This window comes from Chroicocephalus ridibundus, chromosome 8 (genome assembly GCF_963924245.1).
Source record: "Chroicocephalus ridibundus chromosome 8, bChrRid1.1, whole genome shotgun sequence".
Classification (NCBI taxonomy): Eukaryota; Metazoa; Chordata; class Aves; order Charadriiformes; family Laridae; genus Chroicocephalus; species Chroicocephalus ridibundus.
This window is the reverse complement of record NC_086291.1, coordinates 33,244,803-33,271,651: the sequence shown is the minus strand read 5'-3', so window position 1 is coordinate 33,271,651 and position 26,849 is coordinate 33,244,803. Positions and strand designations below refer to the sequence as shown.

Genomic DNA, 26,849 nt, shown 5'->3' with positions numbered 1-26,849 from the left:
TGCCCGCACAGGCAGCGGCGCTCGTCCCTCCACAGCTCCCAGGTGGCAACAGCCCCTCACCCTGCCCCACCGGGGCATTCCATTGATTCCCCACAAAAGCGCACGCTGCCTTCACGCGAGGCACGAAAGGGAATAGCTGCTCTGGAAATTTGTAGCAGTGCGGAAAGGGATTATTGAAATTAAAAAAAAAAAAAATTAGAATTACAAATGAGCTTTTCAAGGGGCAGCTGTTATCCACTCTGCTCACGTGTTCGCTCTGCACAGCGCCGAAGCACATCTGCGCAGGGAGAGCTATCTGACAGCAGGTATTTTTAATCTTCTCTTTCAGTTCCCGGCACCTGCTCTTTAAAGCCACTGAACAGAAAAAAAAAAAAAAAAACAAAAAAACACCACCAAAAAAAACCCACCCAAGGAGAGGGCTAAATATATCCTAACTAAGAGGGGAGACAGAGCAGCACTAATGGCAGATCTTCCCTTGGATGCATGTAAATTGTTTTGGCTCAGAGTCAGGCTTAGAGGGAAGAAGCGGCAGATGAAAAGGAAAAAAACAATAAAAAAAACGGGAAGGGAATTAGGGCAAAAAAAAGGGGGATAGAAAGAAGACAGAGCGACTGATAAATTCCACTGCACTGACTTCCAGAGAAAAACAAGCTCATTTAATTTTTTGGTTTTAAATGCAACCCTGTGTGGACCGCGTAGCAAGCACTCACCTTTTGGGAAGGAGGGTGGGCTGTGCGCTGGGCAAGGAGCACCCTCGGTGCGCCCAGGGCCGGGCTGGACCCGGGTCACTGCTGTCCCTCACTCGCCAGACCTGCTCAGGAGATGCTCTGCTTGGCCTCAGCCCTTCCCGATTGAAGCCCTTTCTCCAGGCGAGCGGCAGCCCCTACGGAGTCACTTCAGCCCCACTCCCCGGCTGATGTCCCACCATGAAATTTTCTGCTAACACCCAAACAACCCCCCCCCCCCAACTGCTCTTACTCTGGTCTCCACCCCTACTAACACCTCCCCTTCCCCCTTTAGTACCTGCGATTGTCCTCAGCTGCTGCCCGACCCTTCCCCAGCGAGCCCAGGCTCCTCCAGATTCCCTCAACTGGCCCTTGGGACTCACTGGGTCACTCCAACTTCTCCAGCTCTCACTGGGTCTGTAGCTCATGCACACCGTGGTCCCCAGCCGTGCTTTCCCTGCCCACCAAGCCAACCCTCGCCTTTCCCGTGCCTTACTTGTTCACCCCCGTTCCCGTGCCAGTCCTCATCCTGGGCTTTGCCGGCGACTCACCAGCCCAGCCCCGCTCGCCTCTCCCCGCTTTATCCACCAAGGGTGCATCAAGCTGAGGCCTCGATGCGAGCTGCCTGCTGGAGCCCAGGGCTGCTTTTTGTCGATGGAGAAAGCATTGGTTTGCTCTTCATGGCTTGATCCATCCACACTGCTCCCTTTCCCAGGAGCGCTTGCTCATGCATCCCCCACCGCCGGTCTTGGTACAGGCAACTGACCTGGCACAATGTTTTCACGCTTAGAAATAAGGCAGTGAGACCAAAACGCTTCCAGAGGGGCAGGCGGGAGCCGTGCCAGCCACGGCGTTGGGTCCACAGGAAAGGCTGATGCCCCAGCTGTGCCACCTTCGCTGTGGCCATTTCTGGCTGCGTGTCAGTGGGTTTAATGGGCTGATAAAGAGCGTTTGCTGCCCAGCCACGGCCACTTCTCCCCGCAGGACGGCAGGATGCATACGGAGGTGGTTGAGATGGACCACCAAGTGGCTGGTTCAGCAGCCCCGTGTCCCCTCGCCACACTCCCAGCAGGGAGAGAAGTGCTTGGTTTTCCATTTTCCCTCTGGAGCATGGCTGAACAAGTGGTTACCCGTTGCTACAGCCCTGACTTCACCCCTGGGAAGGTCCTGCAGATTTATGTGTGATTTCTGCGAGGTGGGAGTGAGTGATTTGTCTGCGATGAAGGACGCCCATCTGCACTGGCCACCACCACTCTCCGTGCTGCCTGCCTCCCCAGGATGAAGCCAGCGCTCCCGCTCCCACTCCACTCCGCTCCGACCATAGCTATTACCCGGGCGGATACCAGCAGCCCCTCGCTGCAGGGAACCTTTGCTGCAGCCTTCTCCAAGAACGGCTGCTCCTGATGCTGCTTCTGCCCAGGTCCTTGGCTTTGGGGTCTGGGGTGGGCAATCCCTCGCGAGCAGCAGCGGGGTGTACCCAGAGAAGGACAGCAATGTACTCCTGGAAAGCTCTTCAGATTTACCTTCCTTATCATCTCCTAGGTCCTACTGACAATATTTCTGACTCATCTCCCCAAACTACACCTCCAGGGAGACTGGATCTAAATTGCTTCAACAGAGGAGACCGATTGCTTAGAGATAACATGTCCCTTCTTCGCTGCCCCATCCAGCATGTCTGCACCGGTGAAACCAGCACGCAGAAGGATGAGGGCAGGGTCCGAGAAGGCACAAGCTTCTCCCAACCTTTTCCTCCTGGCCAGGACACACCCCTCCCACTTTCCACGCAGGAAAAAGCTCGACTCACACCTTTTCAGACACTCAGGCACAGAGCGAGTTCTCTCAGGCTGTTTATTACATCCTCACGGTCTCTATACAGTACAGGTGAGTAACACTTGACAAATATGGTGACACGACTCAGGGGGGATGTCATCCCCGGTCGGACATCTGGTATGGCTGAGGAGCTTCTCCAGCCCCGTTAGGGGAAGGTGAGGCTAGCAAACGAGCAGCTAATGCAGAGGGAAGGTCAAACTGAACCCGAGCCCATGCCTTCCCCTGGACGGGAAGGAATCAGACCGAACAGCCCACGTGTCCTGCCCAAAGAGCTCCTGCTCTTATCTACCAACACCAGCAGCACTCAGGCGCTGCCGGGGCAGTTACAGCATCAGGACCTAATTAAAATAAAAATGCGGCATAGGGGATGTCTTAGAAGAGCTGATCTTTCTGCCCCAGGTACCTGGTGACTGGCTTCTGAACTCACTCGGTACAGTGACATCCTCCTAAATCTCTTCTGAGCCCCTGCAATCGTGTTTCCCAAGGACCAAAGACATCTTACGCTGCACCTTGTTTGGGACTGGTTGTTGGGGTCAGATCCTCAAGGCCCCCTCCTGCCAGTGGGACGCTGCCATCCCGCCAAAGATGAAAGTTTTAAGAAAAATCTGAATTCCGCACGTCTGATTTGGTTTGCTTGTAGAGGAGTTGGGGAGAGACGTTATAGGAGGATGAGATGCTTCAATCGTGGTTTTTAAGGAAGGGGGATCTACCCCAGGCAGTGCTTTTACCCTGCTCTCTTCATTACCAGTAATCCCGCGGAGGACTGCATAAGCAAACACAAGATGCCTCCTTCCCCTCCTTGCTTTTTAGCTGGTGGCTGCGGGCACCGATAGAGCGACGTGAAGACGTTTCTCGTAGGATAACAGCGTTATCTGCGCCGTAAATGCAAAGCCGAGCAGCTCCTCATCCACCACATTTTAGGTCCAGCCTGGGGCACGCAGCACATGGTGCAAAGTGGGAGCCGTGGGGGCTACTGCAGACAAGCAATTCACACCGCGGCTGGCCCCCATACCTCCCTGCTACGCCGGGTCCCTCCAGAAGCAGGCACTGCCTTTTCACCAGAAATACTTTGTTTTTTTCCGTAATAAGCTCATCCCCCTTTGCCACCTCCCTCCCGTGCCCTCGGTTCCCTGAACTCCTGTTGAGTTTACTGCGTTCTCCAATTAGAGATACCACCCTCCAGTAAAACTGGGAGGAGGCACTGAGCAGAACGACTGACTTTACTAAGCAAATACGACACACGCGCACACACCCCCCGCACCTTTATTTACACTCTTTTTTTGATATGTCAGAACGCCGAGAGGAAGCCCAGCTGCCTCCCCACGGCACGGCTGCTCTCTCGCTTCGCCAGCCCCTGCCACAAGCGCAGCACGTGGAGCACGGATGGAGGAAGGAGACACAACACCGGGACGAGCCAAGCCTCCACAATGCCCAAGGGGTACGTGGTAGAGAAAAGCATTCCAGTCTAGCAGCAAAATGTACTTTAATTCCAGTTCTGTGGTATAATGCTTCAACGCCAGAGAAAACACAATACCAAGGAAGACGACAACTGCGGCAGCCCCAGGAATGAAAGATAATGCAGAAATTATGTGAAGCGTTTTCTTCTTATATAACGGGCAAGGAATAGCTTTATAGCGACAGGAGGAGGTGTGTAGGAGAGAGATGGCAAGACCAGAGACAAGCGTCTGGGGAAGTGGAAGGCAAAGACTAGAGGAGGGATAGACGGGGATGGAGGGTATGCAAAGGGGAGGGCACAGGAGGAGGTTATGTGAGACCCAGGCTCAGATTTATGGGGACGAGCAGTGCTGGTTGGCATGGACAGGAGTGCTCCAGGGAAGTAACCATAAAGAGGAGGAGGCAGGAAGTCCACGAGGACAGGGCAGAGAAAGAGAAAGGGGTTTGGAGGGAGAAGCAAGAGGCCCCCGGGGAGGGGAGAGTTTGCATGGACGGGTGAGAGGCACTCCAGGACTGGCATGAGGTATGCCTTGCTATTGCTCTGAATGCTGTAAACATTTTGGTTTTGTGTCTATCGATGAACATTCAGTTCAGTTTGATACATGTGCTCTTACGGGTAACTGGAAGCCTAGCAGAGTTCTAGGTCTCTTATTACTAGTCAAACTTACACACGAGGCAAACACAACACTGGCTAACATCTCGTTTTATGTCATTTTGTGCCTAAGTCTCCTATTTTAACATGCACATCTATGTCTCAGAAAAGCTTCTCTAGCAGGAGACACTAAGTAACATAGACATGAATTCACATGCGCTCTCACCCGCCCGCGCCCGCAGACGCGCACCCCTATTTCCCTCCCCTGCTTAGACGAGCAGGACTGTGCCCTTCACGCGTGGAGGGCAGGGACCCATCGGTACATTAACGAGTCCAGCAAAAGTGATGGAAATCATCCCAAACCCGGCTGACGGGCCAAAGCAGGAGAAAGAAACTCAAAGCAGATTTGGGTTCTGCAACTGCTTCTGGAGTGAACGACATCTGAAGCTTATAGAAAAGGCAATCTGTAAACTCTTCTTCCCTTTTGCTGTCAAAGGAGTTGGGAGCCGACTGGGGACGTGCCAGCAAACACACAGAATAAAAAGAGCTGAGCAAACTGATTTTTTTCTCCTCTCTCCATGCGATGGCACACTCTGACATTACTTGATACAGGAGCAAAATTTTGGAGGTGTGTGCTTGTGGAAGTCAGCGGGGGGGAAATAGGGTTTGTAAGTTATGAATATCCCTTTCACATCAGTAAGAGATGAATCAAAGATAGGATATTTGTCCTTGATGGGGATTAGTCATCACTCGGTGCTTTCCGAAGCTTTGGCTCAGTCATTATTTCCTTCATCAGCCCCTGGTTTAAGGGGAAGAGCTATAAGCTGCCTGTTTTAATTCACTTCAGACTGACATTTGGCATAAAAGAAGCAGCTGGTGCCAATTTCTTGTTTTTTTAAAAAAAAAAAAGAAATTACTTAAAATAACTAGTCTGCTTTCCTTCAAGAGAGACAAACTGTAAGAGCAGCAACAAAAATAACCGTGACAGACTCATATGCCTCAGACAATACTTTTGCTCCACTCTAGGCTCTAGGATGTTTCCCGTGGAGGATGTTCTCCTGCACCAGTTTAATGGGCAAAACACTTCTCCTACATCAGCCGGCGTGAATACAGTTCCTGTCACAACCGCAGCAATGCCATCTCCGAGCATGCCCCCCGCAAAGCAATTCCCCGGGTCAGTGGAGGAGAGAGGGGAGCTTGGTTTTCACACGGTGTTGACTATGAAGTTTTTTGATGAATTCTGACACAAACTGAAAGGATGCCAGCACTGATGCTGGAGGATCTTGCTGAGAAACGGTACCTCCTGGGCATTCTGGAGTCACACTCCGAGTAGGACCGGCCCTTGTAGCCATCAGGGAAGCCTGGGGATTGTCCTCACTTCTGAGTTTCTGTTCCTCATTCCTCAACAAAACCATCTTGTTCTGCTGTTTCCTCATGGCCTGGTTGTCTCTGGGACCCTCACCACCATGGGTGCCTGCAGGGCACTTCGCTGAAAAGTCTAGTCTGGGGTGCATCGGCTGGCACTAGAGGTCAGCATCATCCAAGCCCACTCAGAAGGTGTATTGGTGGCTTTAAGAGAAATACCACAAGGCATTTAACACGGCCTTCTGCCTTCTCTTTAAAAGCGATGACCGCATAAGCCGGCTGGTGGTGTCGCTCACATCCAGGGACGCTTTTTGCAATGTACAGTCAAGAGGAGGCTGAAACGGAGGAAGGCAGGGCCAGGCGAGGTGGCCTCCCTTCATCCCTTGTACCACAGCTTGTTCGATGCCACAGCCTTGGGAAGCTGAGCTGCCGCGTTGCAGCTGTTGGATCACCGCTCGCTGTGCCATTTTGCAGTCGCAGTGACACTGGGTACAATCGGCACCGCAGGCCATCTCAAGGGGAGATACTTCAGCCAAAGCAACCTGTGTCCCTGAGAGATCCCAGCCCATCCTGTGTTACGCAGGTGCAGTAGACGTAGTGTTTCTTGGAAAGAAGAGTTCTTCCAGCCCCTCCTCACAGTCGGTGGCTGTGCGTCCTCCCTTGCAGGTCAAGCATTGAGAGTGTTTCGCTGCAATGTGGGGTGATTTGCCCTCCTCCTTCCCTTTTACCTATAGCAGGAAGGAGCTGTATAGGTAACGTGACTCTGTTCCACTTCCTATAGCCCAGATACCACCAGGGACAGGCACTGGATGCATGACTCCACTCCTTCTGTCTTTGACTCCTTCCAGAGCATTGCACAAGTTTGCCCAGACACCCGTCCCGTTAGACCTTCTTTGCCAGGTACCTTGTTTGCCGTAAAGCTATGGGCCCACGAACAGCTACGCTCACGGTCAGTTGAGCCATGCACAATGTAGACCCCCTGGATGAATCTGGGGCACTTTCCAGTGCTCACTTTTCACCAATCTTTTCCTACGAAACAACTGGAGAATTCTAGAGCCGACCAACCAGGTACTGAAAAGCAGGTCTCCCTACTGAGGAATCCACCTCCAAAATAAAACATGCATGCTCACCATCCCTATCTTGATCCTAAACCTATTTGTCCTCATGCACAGCATCCTTACAAAAAGCCTCAAAACCTGCTTCCTACCTAATGCACGGAGAGTAACTTTTAATATCCAAGCAAGCTTTTCGTATCTCGTTCCCAACACTTTATGCTTAGAATTCAGCCTGCCTAGTTCACACCACCATTACACTAAACCTTTATCGCCAGTTTTCTGATGTAGCAAACCTACCCACCGCCCTCAACTAGAGCAGAAGTTTACAGTCTCTGATCTGTGGGCGACAGAGAGAAGGAAAAGATCCACAAGGTCACTTTCTAGGCCTTCATAAAACTAAGAAAATAGACCTCTGGTCTGTAGGCTCAAATCCACAGACAGGCTGTCTGCTTCTGCACTAGAAAATATTGCAAGAATCTTGACGGCCGACAAGCTGGAATGGGGCCTTCAGATGGTGGGCGTTACTGCACAGCGCAGAGGAGGTGCTACACAACTGACATCTGCACGGAGTCTTCTCCTGCAGCTGGCTATCTGGGCTACGGGAATAAGGCCAAGTACCCCTTCACGCACCACTTCACCCCTGGACGCTCGCCCTGCTCCACTGCATGCTTCCCTGCGTCCTGCTTTTAAGCAAGCACCGTGCAGCAGGGCTTGTGTCTTCAGGAGTTCTTTACACGGCATTGAACCCACAGTGGACAATCGGTAGGTAACAACAACAGTCAATAATCAGTAAACAACAAAAATAAAATTGTGATTTTTCATGTTACCTCTCCCTGCCACGCGCTGGTCAGGTACTACATGAAAAACGCTATCTGCAGTAGCAGACAGGTCTTGTGCTCGTCTTACATCTCAGCGTGGGGCAGATGGGACATTCCTTCTCGCGACTCTTTCCCCACAGCTGGTGGGTCGTTCCCAAGAAGCCACCAAGCCTGTTAATGTCTCTGGCCTCCAGGAGCCTCTTTGTGTTAGGTTTTGGTACAGTGCCCTAGCACAATGAAGCCTGAACGGCGACCGGAGTCATGAGGCTGAACTACAGTACAAATAAATAATATTAATGGAAAACACTCATTCGCACTAGAAGACTTGCCTGACCAGGTCTAGCGAGAGCTTTTGGCATTACCTTCCTCACGAGAAAAACTCAGCTGCTCGACAGTCATACGGAAAATAGCACTTATTCCCCATCCCTGGAAGATAAGCACGTCAGAGGTGGGGAGGGGCTGTGACAGGGTAGCAGCTGGTGTCATAAGGTGCGCCACCGAAATGGAAAGGTGAGCCGAGTTCACTGATGGCTTCTGCTCTGGGAAGCGGCATGAATCATGTGCCTTTGCCTTCTCTCTCCTCCCCTCTCTCCCTCCCCACGGTCCCTGGATCCAGACCCCAGCGGCCAGGTGGGAGACGATGCTTTGGACTAGTCTCGGCTTCACAAGTTTCAGAACTGCCCTTAGGGCCCCTCCAAGCGGAGGGGAGAGATGAGAGCCAAGGAGAGGACTTGGAGGGATGGAAAGGTGCAGCAGCATTATTTACACACAAACCAACGGAGTAATTTTAAAGGAAACCTGCCTTCCCAACAGATGACCCCGTGACTAGAGAGGATTATGGATTTGTGCTAGAGAGAGGCAACAACTGCAAGATGCTACCGCTAACCGAAAAAAGCACAGAAACTCAGAGAGTCCTAATGCCACACATCTGGATTATGCTCTGGAAGCCTCCTCTTCCCTTTCTCCCTCTTTTCTCATTCCCACTGCCTTTAACACCGAGGAAGTTTCACATTTAGACATGGGTTTTGGCTGTTGTGGGAAGCACGTGGTTTCTGAGGCCCCATCACTGCTCTAGCTGAGCCTCCTCTGGGTTTGAGACAGCAGGTCTGTGTAAATTTTGGATCTCAGGAACCTGGGGTAAGAGTCTTTCTCCATCAGGCTGTGCACCTTCCCCTGAGCTTGGTCAAAGCAAGTGAGGGAGGGCTCCTGCATGTTTCTTCTTGTCAGCTCCCGCGTCTGGAAGTCTATGTTCACCTGGGAAAAGCAGCAGAAGAGAGTTTGGTATTGAGCGACCAGTTTGCCCGCTTAAAATGGCACATTTCACCTCAGCTGTTCCTGTAAAAGCAGCAGAACCACCAAGGTCCTACCCTTGTCCATGCCTAAAGAGCACCCCAAACTCTGCAGGGTTTAGCGATCCAGCGTTATAAATCCTGCCCCAAATTTAACTAGATTTATACTGATCTGAGTACTTCTGAAATCACGTTACTTTTCTTCAGGCTCTTAAGCATAGGTTTACGTGGCACATCTTCTAAAAAACTCTGACTTAGCCTAACCTCTCTCCTGTCGACCAAAATTTCTCTATTCACTTTATTCTTTGCGACATGCCCAAGATAAATGTGAACGAACTTTTGGCGGGGTTTAAACTAGTAGTACATTTCTTATTAAATGTTTTTAAACTCTGCTGTCATAAAATCAATTGTTTGATTTTTCCCACAACAGCTTGGTGTTACAATATCTTGCTTGGGGACGCTGAAAAAATAAACCGCCCTGGTGTTATGACTGCTGCTTGTTTGCAAAGCCAACAACCCGAGTTTTCCTGCTTTCTTTCCCCAGCAAAAGCAGTCAGCGTTTGTTAGGGTTATTGTTTAAAACCTGGCTGAAAAGATGATATTTGTTGTTATTAACCCAGAGTCCAAACTTAAAGGAGTCTAGAAAGTAAAGCTGTCTGCCTTAACTCAGACGACAGCAATAGAGACTAGCTCCCTGTGTCACTTAAGGGTCATTTCACATTCTAGCCAGCCAAAATTATGGCAACAGGAGCAAATTTTAGGAAAGACCCCATCCAACCTGCACTCACATTTCTAATGCAAATTCAGCCCTACGCTCCGGAAAAATCTCACCCAGCTTCGTGAATAACAGAGGGAAGATGCTCACTGAGGGCGATGGGGATTGACGCGTGCCCCAAGGTGCCTCCCACCACTTGGTGTAGATCTGGGCGCTTCTCAGGGGCCTCACAAAAGCCTTTCTAGTTCGAGGATGGAGCGAGAGAGAGCCTTTTTAGGGGGATCCCCTCGCAGGCACCTGCATGGCGATGAGCAGCCGTGCAATCTAGCAGGAGGACCGCCGTGGGAGAGCGGGTGCGGTGAGCACCCACCTGGTTGCGTTACGAATACAATAACACAACCCAACATCACGACGCAGGATCTGACAGTCGCATCAGCCTGTCAGTACTTGAAAGAGGACTTAACGATTCCTGGCTTCGGGTTGCGACTGCACTTTTTGTTCAGCTCTGAGTTATCGCTCGCATCCTTTAGGAGGTCTAATTGAGTTGGGAGTTAGTCAGCAGGTAAGCACTCCTCCCTGGAGAGACAACAAGTTAGTCATTCGTGGGATGCTTCTATACAAAATGTCCTGCGAGAAATGAGCCCGAGAGTCTGCTTGGGGATTGATAGTAAATGAGAGGAGTAAGGTGAAATACTCCTAGGAAGCTCATAGAGGTTAGGAAATGTAGGTTGCAGTTGCCAGCGAACTCACTGGCTGTGACTAATTCAGTCTCGTCAAAGTAGTTGCCCTCACCAGGGGATGAGTCACCATGAGCAGAGGCAGCTCTAGCAAGGCAGGATGGCATTCCCGTCCCCCACACCCACTCCTCACCATTACCTCCTCCTGGAGGGAAGGGAGGGCTTCCCGGACCCCCCAGCGCCCCGCAGGTCCCACCTTGAGGAGATGGACCTGCATCCGGCGCCCGAGGGATGCTCTGCCTGCCCGGGGTGCTGGCGTACCCACCTCTCGAGGAGCCTGCACGTCGATGAACTCCTCAAAGATGCGCTGAGCCTTGGAGGCCAGCTTGGCTGCCGAGCGGGTCTTCTTGAAATCCTCGCAGGCGAGCCAGAACTCCAGGTTTTCCTCGCTGAACTCCGTCTTCAGGAAAGCACGGAAAGCGGCCAGCCCATCTGCAAGGGAGACACAGGGAGTTACAATGGGAGGAGAAAGAGGGCAGGGAGCAGTCCATTTAATAAGCATCCCTCCGTCTACTCCTGCCTACGAAAGGCTGTTTGGTTTTTCTCACGAGGTCTGCGATAGCACAGTCCACGCTCCTGGGACACGTCCATAACTTATACCATCACATCAGCTGGTGTCTCGCGAGCTGCCACAAAGCCAAACACCGTTTGCTGTTGCTCTGAAAAAGTGTTTTGCCCAGCTAACGTGGCAAAAGGCTTTCTTCGGGATTGGGGCACCTAACCTTTGAAAAATTCCTCTTGAAAACATCCAGCTTCAATGATAGATCTCTTTGCCAACAGCATGTTGTGCGCGTTAATGCAGCACTTTGCAATGTCCTATCCATCATTAAGAAAAACCTTTAATAAAACATAGCGTCTGTGGACTTGTCTCCTATGTTTTCTGTCACTTTGCTTTATTGCCTTGTGACATATTTTTAGTTCTTCTTTAAACAGAGGAAGGAGCTTGGAGAGTCTAACTGTTACAGCTACAATAAAGGGGAGAGAGGGAAAGGGCGCAGCATAATTACTACTTGTCTAGTCGGTGGTAAAAGTGTTCTTATCGCTTGTTAATGCTTAGCAATTGTGACATTTCAGTAATGTAATCTGAGTCAGCTGGGGCAGATTAGAAATACGGAAAGATTTATTAGGCAATCTGTGTCCTCTTAAACCCCTGCCTGGGCGTATTTATGGACACAGCTATTGTTTTTTATTTCCTTTCCCTGAATGGCACCAGCAGAGCTGAAGTAGCTGAAGGTTTCCCACATGCCCTTTCTCTTTCCTTTAGCCTGGGAATAGATTTGGCTCCTAATTTTTATTTTTTTTTTCCAGTTACATGTTTCTAACTTTTCCTGGTCTTTTTCTATCAGGTCTGAGTATTTGTAGTTCATGACTGGAAACCTCCTGAGTCAGCACTGGCTACTTCCAAGCAAGCGTCTAAAAATATTGATGGAATCAGGAACGTATTTGGCAAGGTCAGACTCCCCAAAAGGATGAGAAGAGCAAGCACATGTGCGCCCGACAGGGACAGGCAAAGACCAATGAGGGTTTGTAGGACCTGAACTCCTGCAGTGCTGTGGGCTGGGGGCTCCACCTGCCCCCTTTCTGCTGTAGGAGATCTTGGCAGTGCTGCCTTCCCTCCCTCCTCCCCGGGGCAGGGGGAATGGGAGCTGGGATGGAGCCCAAGGGGCGATGCCTCTTGCTTGGTGTGGGTCATTTTCACACATCCACGGCAAGCCCAGGCCCACCGGGGACAGGGGCTGGCCACGTCACAGGATCTGTCACAAACTCCCTTACGGCTTTGTCCCTGTTTTCTTGCCTGCACCAGGTACGCGAGGAGAAGCAGCAGTGTAACACTGCCCTTTTCCTCCCTTGTGCGTCCTAATCTTATTCCCGCTTCTCTTGTTTCCAGTAATAACTTAGGACACGGAGATGTTTTTTTCAGTTCTGGGTCCTGAGCCTCAAGCCCTAAGAAATGGCCCCAGGTGTCGAACAGCAACTAACAAGCCTATTTCTGGCTGCCCGTAAGTCAGTGGAGACGTCTGAACTGCCCAGATTCTCAAAGGGGAAGGCAGAAAAGATATTAGGCCAGACAGGACCGCACTACAGGCTAAACCTCCCCACTCCGCATTTCTCAGAGCTCCTTCAGTAACGGGCTCTGCTCTGCGAACTGCTCCATCAGCGCTCGGCATTGCAAAGAGCACAGCAACCGGCCACTAAAATGGGGACGTCCCGTCCCAGCGACGCTTGCTTCTTCCGTCAGCCCCAGGAGGGAGGGAAATTAGCTGTATCACACCAACTCGCCCCGCCACTTCTTAATTAACGTTCTTGTAGGAGGAGAGCAGGGTTTCAGGCTGCTCCTGTGGACAAAACCAGGGCTTTTGTCCATGAGCACTGCAGAGCAATTAACAGCGCAAATTGTGGGTTCAAGCCCGGGGCAATAGAATGACATTAGCCCCGGAGACGCCAGCAGAGCAGAGAGTGCCAAAGGCATCTCCAGGGGCAGGGGACCTGTCAGGATCATGCTGCCCGTGGCTGCTTTGAGCCTCTCCATGCGTAGATAAATATGGTGAATGAGAGAAGTGTTTTAGGGCTGGTCCCCTTCCTGAAATCTAGGAGACAGAAAAATTTTTTGAAGCCCGTGTCCCCTGTAATGCTTATAAATTCACAGGGCCGGTGTGGGAGCAAGGGTGAATAGACTTGTGAATAGAGCGGGGAGTCTTTGCGGGAGGAAAAGGAGAGGACGAAACGGCGGCAGGCTGACAGGTTTCAGAAAGAAGAAAGTACAAAAGGGAGAAGGCAGCGGTTCCCCAAGATGTATGTCATTTTATATATCATCAGCTCCCAGGACATTTGACGTTAAACTTTCCAGCACCCAAGCACACTGCTATGACTCCACAACTTCTGTTCTTGTCCCTCCAGAGATCTTGCCGCCCTTTCTCTGTCCTGGTCTTTTTTTTTTTTTTCGTCCTTGAACAACAGCCCCAGAGCCCAGCACTGACAGAGGAACGCTTGCAGAAATAGCAGCTTTGCGTGGCAAACGTAATATCTACAAGATACAATATCTGCAAAATATTATCCGCTAAAAGAAGGGGATGTCATGATTGATGAGGTGAGAAAGGCGTTTGCTTCAGCCCTGCCCCAGAGAGCAGCCACAGCAGGTCCCTCCTGGGACCAGGAGGTTTCCATATGCTCTGCCTCCTGCTCTCACGTCAATCAGCTCTTTTTTATCTTGAAGTTTAGACAGCAGATAGATAAATAATGGCGTCTGGCTGTTCTCCACTTCTTTATATGTTCCTGTTCCTCCTCACAGCCTTTGAGGAGCTGGAAATGATGAGGCTGGACCTGGGAAGACCTTGCAGAGGAGGCCTTGGCCACAGGAGAGGTCATCCTTGACTTGAGGCTGCCTGGCTCTCCACAGATTTCATCTTCAGCCTTTGACTGCCTGCCAGCATTTACAGCTGTGCTTGGCAGCCAGAATTTGGAGATGGGAGCCCAGATGACCGCACAGTAGTAAATCACTGCCCACAGGTTTATCACGGAACAATGACAAATCTGATTGAGGGGAGCAATTAGGTAAGGGGGCTGCCACCACCTGAGCTGGAATTTGACCAGGATGTCGGCTTCAATCTCCCCCTGCACATGATGGCTATCAAGGAAGCATCCCTCACCAAGTATCAGCATTTCAAAGCTCATCCCACCCAACTGGACAGCTTTTTTACTGGGGCAACCGGCACTGGATTGCAGTGTGGTACGAGCAGGAGAGCATCACCTACTGAGTCAGCCTCCTGAAATATCCTGGAAGGCAGCCGGAGCACCTGAGAAGTGCAATTCCAAAGGGGTGCTTGACAGAAAAAGCACAGAAATGAGAAGCAGGATTAGAAGTTTTCAGATGCAGCAGCACAAGATATCCTTAAAATCTGTAGCCTAAAGCCATGGCCATTCAAGAAGACAGAGATGTACTGGTATAGATGCACGACCTTTCAAGACAGCTATTGGACACTTATTATAGAATCATAGAACAGTTCGGGTTGGAAGGGACCTTAAAGACCACCCATTTCCAACCCCCTGCCCTGGGCAGGGACACCTCCCACCAGACCAGGCTGCTCAAAGCCCCATCCAGCCTGGCCTTGGACACCTCCAGGGATGGGGCATCAGGAATTTGACTCAACAGAGTGGTGAGCCTTGCTTGAAGCCGAAGGAGTAGATCAGTACTGATACAGCAGGTAGGATGAAAGCAAAGAAATGGAGCTCTTCCACTGAGTGTCAAGAGTCTGAAAGACGAGCAGAAGACATTAGCTTTTTTTTTTTTTGGCAGTGTAAATATAAGCTTCAGAAGGACCTGCCCTCCATTCAAATAGACGAAGGGAATGCACAAGAGGGTTGTCAGGAAGGATTGTGCCAGGTATTTATAGATAACCCCATCCCAAGCTCTTGCAATGAACCACACAAATATAACCCTGCAGGTCACCGGCAAATTAGACAATGACAAGGATTTGTGTTTTATAGATGGGGACTGCCGGGCAGATCAATAACTATGTGAGGATCAGGACATCCCAATTCAAATGTTGTCCTTCAGGCCATGGAGATGGGATTTTTTTCCAGCAAGAAGGGCTGTGGAGGAAGGGACTGAACCGGAATCGCAAAAAACACAACGTAGGTCTCAACTAAGGCACGCTTCAGCAAGATGAGGAAGAGACAAGATTAGTGGCTTAAATCATTCAGGCAGACAGCTTAATAAGCAAGCATTAGCCACTGTCAGAGTAAGAAAGCAATCAACAGTCCTATATTTAATGCATGCATTTCACGCCATTGGGACAATCAGCACCTCATGCAGCAAATAAAGGGTAGAGTCCTTACGGCTGGCAGATGAATGGATTAGCTCTATGGAGCATGTTGGGTCCAGGGCTGAAGAGACAAGGCCACAATGCTCTGCATAGCGTACGTACATGCTCTCGCTGCTGCTGAGCATTGCTTTGGTGAACGTTAGCTGCCTGTCACCAGCACAACGCTAATGCTAACGCTGTTCCGGCTTAGAAAGAACCAGGAGGAGGTTGGGATGTTCCTGTGCTGTGCAGGAAGAGGAGCAATGTGTAGACAACAGAAGGAGGAGGAGGACACTGGACGTGCTGGAACATGTCCAGAGAAGAGCCACGAGGATGATCAGAGGGCTGGAGCACCTCTCCTATGAGGACAGACTGAGGGAGTTGGGGTTGTTCAGTCTGGAGAAACGAAGGCTCCAGGGAGACCTTATAGTGGCTTACCAGTATCTTAAGGGGGCCTACAAGAAAGCTGGGAAGGGACTTTTTAGGATGTCGGGTAATGGGAGGACTGGAGGGAATGGATTAAAACTAGAGATGGGACAATTCATATTGGACGTTAGGAAGAAGTTCTTCACCATGAGGGTGGTGAGGCACTGGAACAGGTTGCCCAGAGAAGCTGTGGCTGCCCCATCCCTGGAGGTGTTCAAGGCCAGGCTGGATGGGGCTTTGAGCAGCCTGGTCTGGTGGGAGGTGTCCCTGCCCAGGGCAGGGGGGTGGAACTGCGTGATCTTTAAGGTCCCTTCCAACCTGAACCATTCTGTGATTCTATGACAATAAAGTTTAGGCAGAAGAGCAAAGAGATCACCAAAAAATTGGTGGAGGGGAAAAAAAAAAATAATAAATCACCCTTGAGATAAAAATGGAAATTCAGCGCAAAGGTTTTCTGCATCGGATGCTTCGTTGAAAAGTGACTAAGGGTTGAGTACAGACTGTCCTGCCGGATTCTGGACAAATGACAAGCCATGTGTCCAGCCCCGCGAGGGATGCAGAATGAGACATGCCATTGCTTGTATTTCCCTCCACCGCCTGTCAAAAGAAATCTCCATCTGGCTGACCAGTCGGTACCTCCTGGGCATGGGTACAGAGGGGGGATTGCTCCTCTCTTACATGCGTGCACACACGCTCTGCGGACCACACTGAGCCCCACGTCCCTGGGAGCTGTCGCTAAGCCACACGGGCACAAAATGGGAAAAGATGCCAAAATCTAGCATGTTAAAGCCACCGCTTTTGCTTCCTGAGCAGCCAAGGAAGCATGCTACGTACGATGTGTCTCTTGCTCTCTCAGTTCCCTGCTGCAAAGTAGGATCAAGCCCCTCTGTCCTGTTGTTTGCCACGCTCAGAAGCCCTGACCCAAGGGAACACTGCAACGCTGCGCTCGTTGTTACAGCAACGAGGCTCCTGCTGTAAAAAGGAGATCAACTGGCTGACCCTATGCTGTCAAGTTGACTTGCTTCACCAATGGGTGAAGCAACGAGCAAAACCAAGTAGGATACCTTTGCACTGACCTATTCATCTGGGGCCGTCAACACAACGGAGCTGAGCTGCATCCTACCATTCGGCACTGGCTGCTCTCAGCGGGCTGGGCTGAGGGACGCTGGGGTCCCAGTGCCAGTGCAAGAGGGAGGTGAGGGGAGCAACAGAGAGCGCCTTCCTGCCTCTCCTGCTCACAATCTCTTGCTAACGTCAACACAAATTATTCTTTAAATGACCGGGGAATTAATCCGGATCTGACCACTCTATACAGAGGGGCTTTGCCAGGCCTGGGAACCTCTGGCGACAGGCAACTGCTTCAAAACCCAGGGGTTTTCAATGCTCGGCTCAAGATGCTGCCAGAAGTAGCGTGTCAGGGTCAAACGCTACCTACGGAGACCATTCATTAAAACAACACGGGGAGAGGGAAAGGAGGGGCTCCACGGGGCCATCACCCTTCGAGGGATATTTGACAAAAATGAGCATAATGAAACTCTCCACAGAATCTGTATAATGCATAATACCCGTTCGGATCACTCCCTCCATTTGGAGACTCAGGAAAATAGGAAGTGGAAGGGTACAAGTTGTTTGCCTTTCTTGTAAAGAGTACCGCAGCCCGGCGAGCCTCCTCCATGTAGAAGGGCAGCCTGCTCGCCTTGGCCCTTCAGGGAGTCTTTTAGGGAGCTCTGATCCACTTTCTTGCTCCTTGGAGCTCTTTTTTGCATCTGTCCAACCTCCTGCAATATCACCCGCAAAGACTGCCCCATTTTCAGCTGGTACATCCAGCTCCTGAATCCGACTTGAGCGTTCTCTGTTTTTTTCCCCCTCCCCCCCCAAAGAACAGGTTGGCTGGAAGGGACCCAAAACCACCATAACATCCGACTCAACCCCCTGAAATCAGCATCACAATCTCCCTTCCAAAATAGACGAACTGTCTATCTAGCAAAGGAGGAGTTTATGACAGAAGTGTCAAGCAGAAGCAGCCTAGACCTGCTGATGCTTGTAAGCTCCAGGGGAAACCCCCCCCCTCCCCCCGAGCCCAGCTGGTGCTCAGCCCATGCCCCCAAGCATGAATTCAAATTCTCCCTGGCTATCTGTTCACCTGGGCAGTCACGGGGAAATCAGACTGAGACAATTCTGTCCTCCTCTCGGCGCTGGAAACAGCATATTCGCTGGCAGCTTTACCACGGACGGATGCGGGCAGGCCAGGCCCTGCTCTTCTTACTCTGAAATTTCGGTCAGATACAGCACAAGACTCCCTCACCGAACATCAGCACAGGTTTCTAACAGCAGAAACGCAGCTCTCTTGTTCTGTTTTGACAGCAGATCTTTGGCAATTCTTCTGTGTTTTGGATGTAAGTGCACATAGGCGAAACCACAACGATTTTACAAGACAATTCCTTTAATGGGTATACGCTCTCCTCTCCTTTAAACGTGTGTAACTGAAGTAACACTTCTGTTTCCAGAGAGCTTTTCGTATTTGCATTGTTATAACCTTTGACTGCCAGGCTAGCAATTCCAGAAACTTCAGGTGCAGAGCAGTTGTTATATATTCCTTTAGAAAGCAGTTTATTAAACAACACTTTTTTTTTTTTTCTCACTGATCACCAGGCTATGTCACCATGACTGCTGATAAAAAAAGATTAATTTAAATTTTAAAGATCACCTCTGTTGCTATTAGGAACTGAATATTTTTCATTAGGTGCAAGAGAGTTATCAGAACTACTTTCCATTCTAGAGGCAGGAAAAATTCTGATAATTCATTTATCACTCTTATAAAGCTAATTTATTAATAAAAACAGACACTCTTGTGGAGGCTGTTGGACGAAATAATTGAACTAAGGTTTGATTTAGCATTCACAGCAGTCAACTGAAGAGGGAACGATCCGTATAATGTCAGTACACAGACGGGTAAATTCACTGGCTTTTGTAACCAAAGCACTTTTGCCGCGGTCTGTATCTAATCAGGGAAATTCCAACTTTTGCACTGATGAAGGAGGAGCAAGGGGCTCGTGTACAGAATTGTAACATTGATGTGAATATCCTCTCCTCCCCCTTCCCCGTCCCCCAGGCAGCCTATGGTCTTTTTGGTGTATTTTTCCCATCTTGTTTTGAATTTTAACAAAATAAATGTTCCCTCTTAGCCATACCCAGCTACACCATATTTTTTTATTTTTTTTCCCTACTGGCTGCAAGAGCAATGATCTCAACAAGATACTGCTGCTAAAATTATATATTGCTTTTTCTGCCTTGGACAGCCAGCCTGTTTAAAGTTGTCACTTAATTCCTTGCCAAAACTGTTGTCATCTCTGCAGAGATCAGCAAAATTACACTTTATTTTAAATAATAATATAATTCTACACTTAGGTTTTAAAATGTAAGCGCGGAAAAAACCTGTATCTCTAAGAAAACCAGACGGTTCCTGATTGCAATAAAATAGTTCACCGCCCACATTGACTTCTCCCCAACCTTGACTCGCTCTTGTTTTATTCTCCAACAGAAACACATTAATGAACGTATACTGTGAACCTTGCTGTCCCGTTTATAATTTCTCAGCATGAAAATGTCGGTGAAGCAGAATACTATTTTCTGGACAGAACTGATAGGATTGAGCTATTGAATGGAGCGAGGGGTGCTGATCATACGTTTGCATAAGATTTCCGGATGGGAAATTTTCAGGTTTGCATTGGTAACTGTAAATGAGATCCTGCTGAGGGCTACCACGCGTGATTTCTCTGCGACAGAGTGAGTTGTTCAAGGTTACTGAACCCCATGCAGTGTTGTGTCGCGGCGCTCCCAGCAAAGGCTGCGCTTCAGCACGGCATCACCACGCAGCAGCTCAGAAGAGCAGCTGGAGGGAGAGGAGACAAGCCGGTGTCGCAGATCTCAGGGGGCTTTAGCGAGCTGAGAACCTGCCGTTTGCTTGTGCGGAAAGACTGGACCCAGAGGCGCTTGCCAAAGGACGGTACGCATGGCTACAGCCTTGGGGTCCTGCTTCCAGTGCATCCCCAGGAGCTGGAGAAGGCTAGACCTTGAGTTGATGACTTTATCGTTGTGATCATCCAGTCAAGAACAAAGCCAGGAAGGGAACTCACAGAAACTCACTCACAGAATCACAGAATGGCCGGGGTTGGAAGGGACCTCTGGAGATCATCTAGTCCAGCCCCCTGCCAGAGCAGGGTCACCCAGACCAGGTGGCACAGGAACGCGTCCAGGAGGGTTTGGAATGTCTCCAGAGACAAAGACTCCGCCACCTCTCTGGGCAGCCTGTGCCAGGGCTCTGCCACCCTCAAAGGAAAGAAGTTCCTCCTCACGTTGAGATGGAACTTCCTATGCTCCAGTTTGTGCCCGTTACCCCTTGTCCTGTCCCCGGGCACCACTGAGAAGAGCCTGGCCCCATCCTCCTGACACCCACCCTTTCAGTATTTACAAGCATGGATAAGGTCCCCCCTCAGCCGTCTTTTTTCCAGACTGAAGAGACCCAAATCCCTCAGCCTTTCTTCAGAAGAGAGGTGTTCCAGTCCCCTCAGCATCTTGGTAGCCCTTTGCTGTCCCCTCTCCAGCAGTTCCCTGTCCTTCTCGAACCAGGGAGCCCAGAACTGGACACAGTACTCCACTCCCTCACCTTTTAACCAGAGGACAAATCCTGCCTCTAAATGACCGTGACCGTTGCCTGGTGGGTAGTAAGCGGCTACCTGAGGGACCATTCCTGTGCTATGCCATGCAACGCGATGTGATGCACACTTAGTTTGCCGTAGCTCCAACAAGTATTAAGGGTACGAAGGGAAAAAAAAGTTTGAGTTTGATCTCTACTCACATTTATGGGATAAAAGGATGTCAAAAGAGTCTGCCCATCTTGTTGCTTCTTCTGTTGACAGTCTTCTGTAAAGGAAGGAAGAGGCAAGTTACAGACAACCCATGGCCACTGATCCACTCTGGGGCTGTTCGACAAGGACACCGAGGAAGGCTGGATTCTTCTCACCTTTGGAGGTCTACAATGTAGAGGTCTCCAGGTGAGCAAGTCACCCTGGGCTCCCTTTAGAGTCAGTGAGGAGATACCAAGGGACTTGCAGGGACTTGACTCTCTTCACCTCACGTCCCCCGGGCAGGCAGGTAAAAATAGGCCAGATGAATCACACCCGAAAAGGGACAAATTTTTCCTCATTGACTCTAAGCAGAGGCTCAGAGAACGAGTTCAGCTGCAGACATTTACATTGTAAATGCCAAAAGCTCAGTGAAATGAAAGCCACCCCTGCAGAAGTGTTTGTTTCTCTCTCCTGACTTCAAGGGGAAGGTTAGACTAGATGTAAGCAGTGACTTGTGATCAGATGAATCCCATCCCACTCATCTCAAATCAGGACTCTGGACTGCCCGAAGCACCTACCTGAGATGTTATGCAAAACTAATATAGGACTTTTTGGTACTGTTTAATGACAAGACCAAGGAGGACTATGTCCTGAAATTGCTGGTCATCTCATACCGAGTCAACCACTCAGACTTTGAATTGTGATGACAGAGGGGTGAATTCCGTCCTCAGATAAGTGCAGACACGTCCCACATACAGCAGCGGGGACTGTGCGCATGGCCGGTCTCACGGGAGAACTTGTGTCAATGATCTGGGTATTTTCTGAGGCTGTTCCTGCTGTATCAGCGCTGTTTTTGTTTCCCTCCTTCCTTGTGGCTAAAAGAACTACTCAAAGCTTACACAAAGCACAGTAAAATCAAGATAATACTAGAGAGGGGGAAGGGGGCAAGGAGGAGAAGGACAGAAATGGGGTTGGGGTGGGATGCTGCAGCTATACTCACTTCAAAGCCCGGTTGGGCTTGTCCGGAAGAATAGCTGTGAAATCATTATATGAGTCTGATTTGTGAGACAGGCAGCCCAGGCGAGTCCTCATCCCTCTGTTCCTGTGGTCGATGTGGGGGAGCAGGGGTGTGAGCAGGGGAAAACCAAAAAAGACGACGATTATAAGTTTAGCCGGAGAGGCAAAAAAAAAAAACCCAAAAACAAAAACAAAAATAAAATCAACCAAAACAAAAAAAATAAAAATCAGTGGCTCTGTGCCTCATCAAACCTGTGTCCTTGGTTCCCTCACCTGCGGGAGGGACCCTGAAACGTCTCCAGTAAGATGCCAAGCAGACGCTAAGGACAGACCCAGCACCAGAGCAGGTGAAGGCTCACCCACAGCAGTCGTTCAGCTGCTCGGGCTGGCAAAAAAGGCTTCTAAAGGCTGCGCTTTGGGATGGTTTCTTGAAAGACCTGCTCTGGTCAGGTGTGGGAGGAGAGCAAAGGGCAGCAATACCAGAAATCAGTCACCACAATCCAGCAGCACCAGAAACGGCACAAATACCAGGGGCTTGAGGGGGCTGGAGGAAGAAGAGGGGGAGCAAGGCACCTGCAAGGGGAACCTGTGCTGCAGAGCCATGAGACACCGGCCGGGATCTCAAGCAGCTTCTTTAGACTCCAGGTTACATAAGCAGACTAAAACTGCCTCTTTCTCGACAGGCTTATCCGGGCGGAAAATGGCTTTATTGCTTTTTTTCCTCTAAATTTCAAACCAGCCCCAGAGCCTTCGCTCCTCTGCCGGCCCCTTGCGTCCTTACCAGCCCCTTCCCGGGATAGCCGGCGCGTCCGCAGCATCCTTTCATTACACAACCCCGGGATGGGGAGGAATACAAAGGGAGAGAGGGAAACATAACACACACATGAATTATACGGGACTGGCATCTTCTCCTCTCAAATACATATAGATGCCGGTTAATGGTTTTACGCGGCCTCTAGAAGGACACAGCCTGTGATTTGCCTCTCCAGCCCAAGGGCATCTCTTCTACTAGCTTCCCCCAATGTTGAATGAGGCCATTCTCTCCTCCGGACCGTGGCAGGAGGATTTATCGACCCAGTCTCCACTTCTCGGCTGCTGGACCCACTTCCCAGCTGGAGAAAGCCCTTCTCCGAGCCCTCCTGCCAAACAGATGCCAAATACTTTCTGTGACTGCAGAGGGAAGCACAGTATTTTTCCTTTCCCATGTGTAATTCTTGCAGAACACTTCAGCACCAGCAACTGAGCCAATCTGTAGCACGCCTGTTTCCCTCTTCTCCTCCCGCCCTTCGGAGAGTTTCTATTATTGCACATTTTAATGTAACCTTAAAGCAAATTAAATGTTAATTAAATGCAACGAGTGTCTCCCTGGCGCAGCGCAGGCAGCTCGTAGCACTTCACAAGCACAAAACCTGGAGACCTTCAGTCGCAGGAATTGTTGCACAGCCTCAAAATACGGACCCATGGCCAGTGGTCTTGGGATGCTATTGCTACACAAACCTCAACCATCGATGCAAAAATACCGTTTGCAAAGCATCACGTTCCTAGCTGAGCATGCTGGACCTGCTGCGCTCAAACGCACACTGAGTCTGCCATAGGATCTTTCTGGTACCTTTCCCGATACCTCCTGCCCCCAACCTTTATCTTCCCTGCACGGTTTGTTCTAGCAAGCTCACGAATGTCTCAGCAAGAGGTGTGACATGCATTACCGCAATGCTGCTCAGATTTCTCTCTGATGCCTGAGATCAAGGGACTGCAGCGGGGAATCAGAGCGTACGGGGGACAGAGAGGCTGCGCCACGAGCAAGGAGCTTGTCTCTGATGGAACACTGATCTCTAGGTGAGGACTTCCAAGACAGGACATGGGAGAAAGAGAGGGAAAGAAACAGGGTCCGCAGGAGGTGGAGAGGCAAGGGAAGGGCAGGAGGGAAGAGGGGACACTGCAGCGAGCGGAACGGCTCACTGGACGAGGTAGACAGCGACAGGATGGGCAGGGGTGAGGGATGCATCATGTCTTTTCAGTTACCTCCGTGGGATCAGTAAGGCAGCCATTCAGGCATCCAGTTATAGTTAACCCTTTAACTGGCTGGCTTGGACAGCAGTCGGGGCTGTTTGCAGGAGGCAGGAGTGCGGAAAGGAGGGATTTACTGTTTCATGTCCTGGCACTTAAAAAATATATCAAAGAATCCTCTGCCAAAAAAGGGAGGGCCAGTTGTTCTCAACCCATTTGATCCTTGCCTCCTAGCGCAGAAGGTCGATTTTTCAGTGGAAGACGTTCAGAGTTGAGGGATGATCACAGAGGAGAGACAGCATTTCCTTCTAAGACCAGGGCCGCGGGTTAAGTCCATCTTCAGGTCTAAAGTGATTTGAGTTTGGCGTCACAGCTCACCGCGGAGCAGCAGGAGTTGGTATTATCGCACCCACCATTCAAAACCTCTGAAGGTCTCTCCTCAACAGGCAGAGCTCCAGGCTGACCTCGCTAAGAAGACCAAACTACCTCTTGTCCCTGTCCTTCCAGGTCATGGCTGATGTTACTGGCCAGGCATCATGGAAAAGCTGGCGCTGCAAATAAAATAACAGGAGGACTTCACGCGTCTGCGGATGCTGGTCCTTTCACCATCACAGGCTCAAGCACTCACACAAAAATAACTCAAAGAAAGCATCTCCTCTTCAGGGGGGTGGGAGCCTGCAGGGAGCAACCAAGGAGATGCACAGTCTGCAAAGGGGAGGGAGGGATGGAGGGAGGGAAAAAGGGAGGGAGGGAGAGAGGGAGGGAGGGGATGGTAGGGACCCCGTGAGCCTTGGCTTGAGAACAAATCCCACATCAGAGAGTGAAGGCGAGGTCCACCAGCCAGCAGACCGACGGGACAAAGAGCAGGGCTGTATAGTGAGCAAAGGGCAAGGTTTCTTGTTTGCCAGGATAGGGCCAAGCTCCAGATAACCTCCGTGTCCTCTTTCCCAGAGGGAACAACTGAGGAAGAGACAAAGGGGCTGATGAGAGTGGAGACTGTGCAAAGGAGCCAGGTCCCGGCTCTGCTGGGGCCTGGGGAGATCCCCGAGCTTGGGCTGCCCATCGCAACATCCCTTTTAAAATCTGATTACATTAAAAACGCACAAAGCCTCTTCCCAACTAAATTAATGGAACTGGGATTGCACTACATGCCAGTGAGTGCATTTCCTTAATCCCTACCCTGACCGGCTGCTTCGATGCGCTTTAACTGAAATCAATCCTTGTAATTCCTTAAGCCCCTTTAAATTTCCTCATTAACAGCCTCACTCGCATGTGGGGCCACGGCACACGATGTCCTAGAGTCCAGCAGCCCCTACTCCTCTTTCCCACTGCCGTTCCGAAGCGAAGGCTGGAAGCGGAGCCGGGTGCCCTCTCCCTTGCAGCCTCCTCTAGCAGCCTGCGTTTTGGGGTACTGTTATGAAACAGCCTTCTGCTCGCCCCCTCTCCCACCCTCTTGCCAGCCCCCACGACAACAACCTGCCCGGCTGAGCAGCACCCAACTTCCCTGTCATCCCAAAGTCTGTCTGACTTCATGGACCCCGAGACCTATATTGCCTGTGAAGGCAATCCCACTGCTAGGCTGACATCCCCACGGATATTTCCTGCGATTGCAAATAAAGCCAGTCAATTGTGACTTTAGGAATATAATCTGTGGCGCGGGGTAAAGGCATCCCTGTAGGTTTTTTGACTCCTGCTCCATCATTCATCCTACCTCTCCCTCTATGAAAGGACCCTGGTCAAGGAGAATTGCCAGTCTCATCATGGATGTGTTTTGGGGGCTTCTCCTTGGGAGAGACAGAAAGGGAGCGATGCGATTATGACATTCAGGTCACCAAACCACCCCAGGAGATCACCCGAGCAAAGATAAAGAAGCCATCCCAATAGAAAAAATTAGCGGCACAAAGGTTAAAAAACAAACAAACAAACAAACAAACAAACAAAAAAAACCCGAACACCCAAACCCGTGAGACCTCAGGGGCTTCAGGAGATTAAGAACATCCATTCACATGCAGAGAAAGCCAGAAAAAAAAGAAAAAAAAAGAGCGACCACAGAGGCACTGCGGACAGACAGACAGACAGACACAAAGATACTCACTGCCTTAGACCCGTCCTCTCTGCCGGGGGGTGTGTGCTGTCAGCGCGGGCAGAGAGGCTCTGGGGAGAGAGCAGAGCGGTCTTCTTCAGAGACAACCAACCCCCTGCACGGCGGCGAGGGGGGGCTGAAAGTCACACTCGGACACCCCTCCCTTCCCCACCCCTCCCCGGGCAGCGGCAGCGGCGCAGCTCGGAGCGGCAAAACGCCGGGAGCAGCCTCAAGCCGGCGGGCTGGGGATGGGGCTGGGCTGCGCAGCCGGCCCCCACCGCTCGCAGCCCTCCTCGCCCGCCGCCGCCTCCCCAACCTGGCCGCAGAGCCCCGGCTTCTCCCCCGTGGTTGGAGATGGGGGACCGCTCCCGCACGGGCGGCGGATGCCAAATGCTGGCAGGGAGCATCCTTGGGAGGGGGGGGGGGATGCCTGCGAAAGCGCTCGCTGTTGTCACCCTCGGTATGTTGGAATAAAGCAGCCGCCCACATCGTTTTAATCAGCTCCTCTGAGGTTTAGGGGAAGGTTGCTGCCCTCGGACCACAGATCATTAAGGGTTGCCATAAAACAGAAGGGATGGGAGAGTGTAATTAAAGAGCCCCGGTGTCAGCAGGGCTAAATAAAATTGTTAACAGGCAAGGGAGCACCCTATTGCAGGGCATGGGATGGGAGAAGAAAAAAAATCCACCTGGGAAGTCAGCGATGTGACTGACCCCTTCCATCCGTCTCCCCTTCCTGCACCTGATGTGCCCGGTCCTGCCCCACAGCAGGCGCCCTGCGGCCTCCCTCGGCACGCTTGCCCCACGGTACAGTCTCCCATTCCCTTCTCTCTCCTGCACCCACACCCCCATCCTCCAGAGGATGCATACGGGGTGTCCGGCACACCCCAGGGACTCCAACCCGACCCACGGCACCTCCGTGGCAGGGCTGCAGCACAGCCCCCCAGCGCCAGGCTTAGCTCGGCCATCAGTAACAACACCTGGGTGTCATACAGGCTGCACGAGCTCTGACATGGGTCACTGACTGGCCGAGGGCTCCAACCATGGCACCTCTGTTGCTTTTTTTGATCCTGACAAAGCTGATTCACT

General features: G+C 50.9%; 1 protein-coding gene across 1 annotated transcript; it reads right to left on the bottom strand.

The window, feature by feature from the left end:
* Positions 1-2,556: 2,556 nt before the first annotated feature.
* On the bottom strand, positions 2,557-26,170 carry RGS8 (regulator of G protein signaling 8). The gene is given in 7 exon segments (XM_063344000.1): positions 2,557-9,094; positions 10,847-11,013; positions 20,668-20,732; positions 21,657-21,758; positions 25,776-25,834; positions 26,080-26,130; positions 26,132-26,170. Coding segments are annotated over 7 exon segments (666 nt in total). The 3' UTR covers positions 2,557-8,911.
* Between the last annotated feature and the right edge of the window lie 679 nt (positions 26,171-26,849).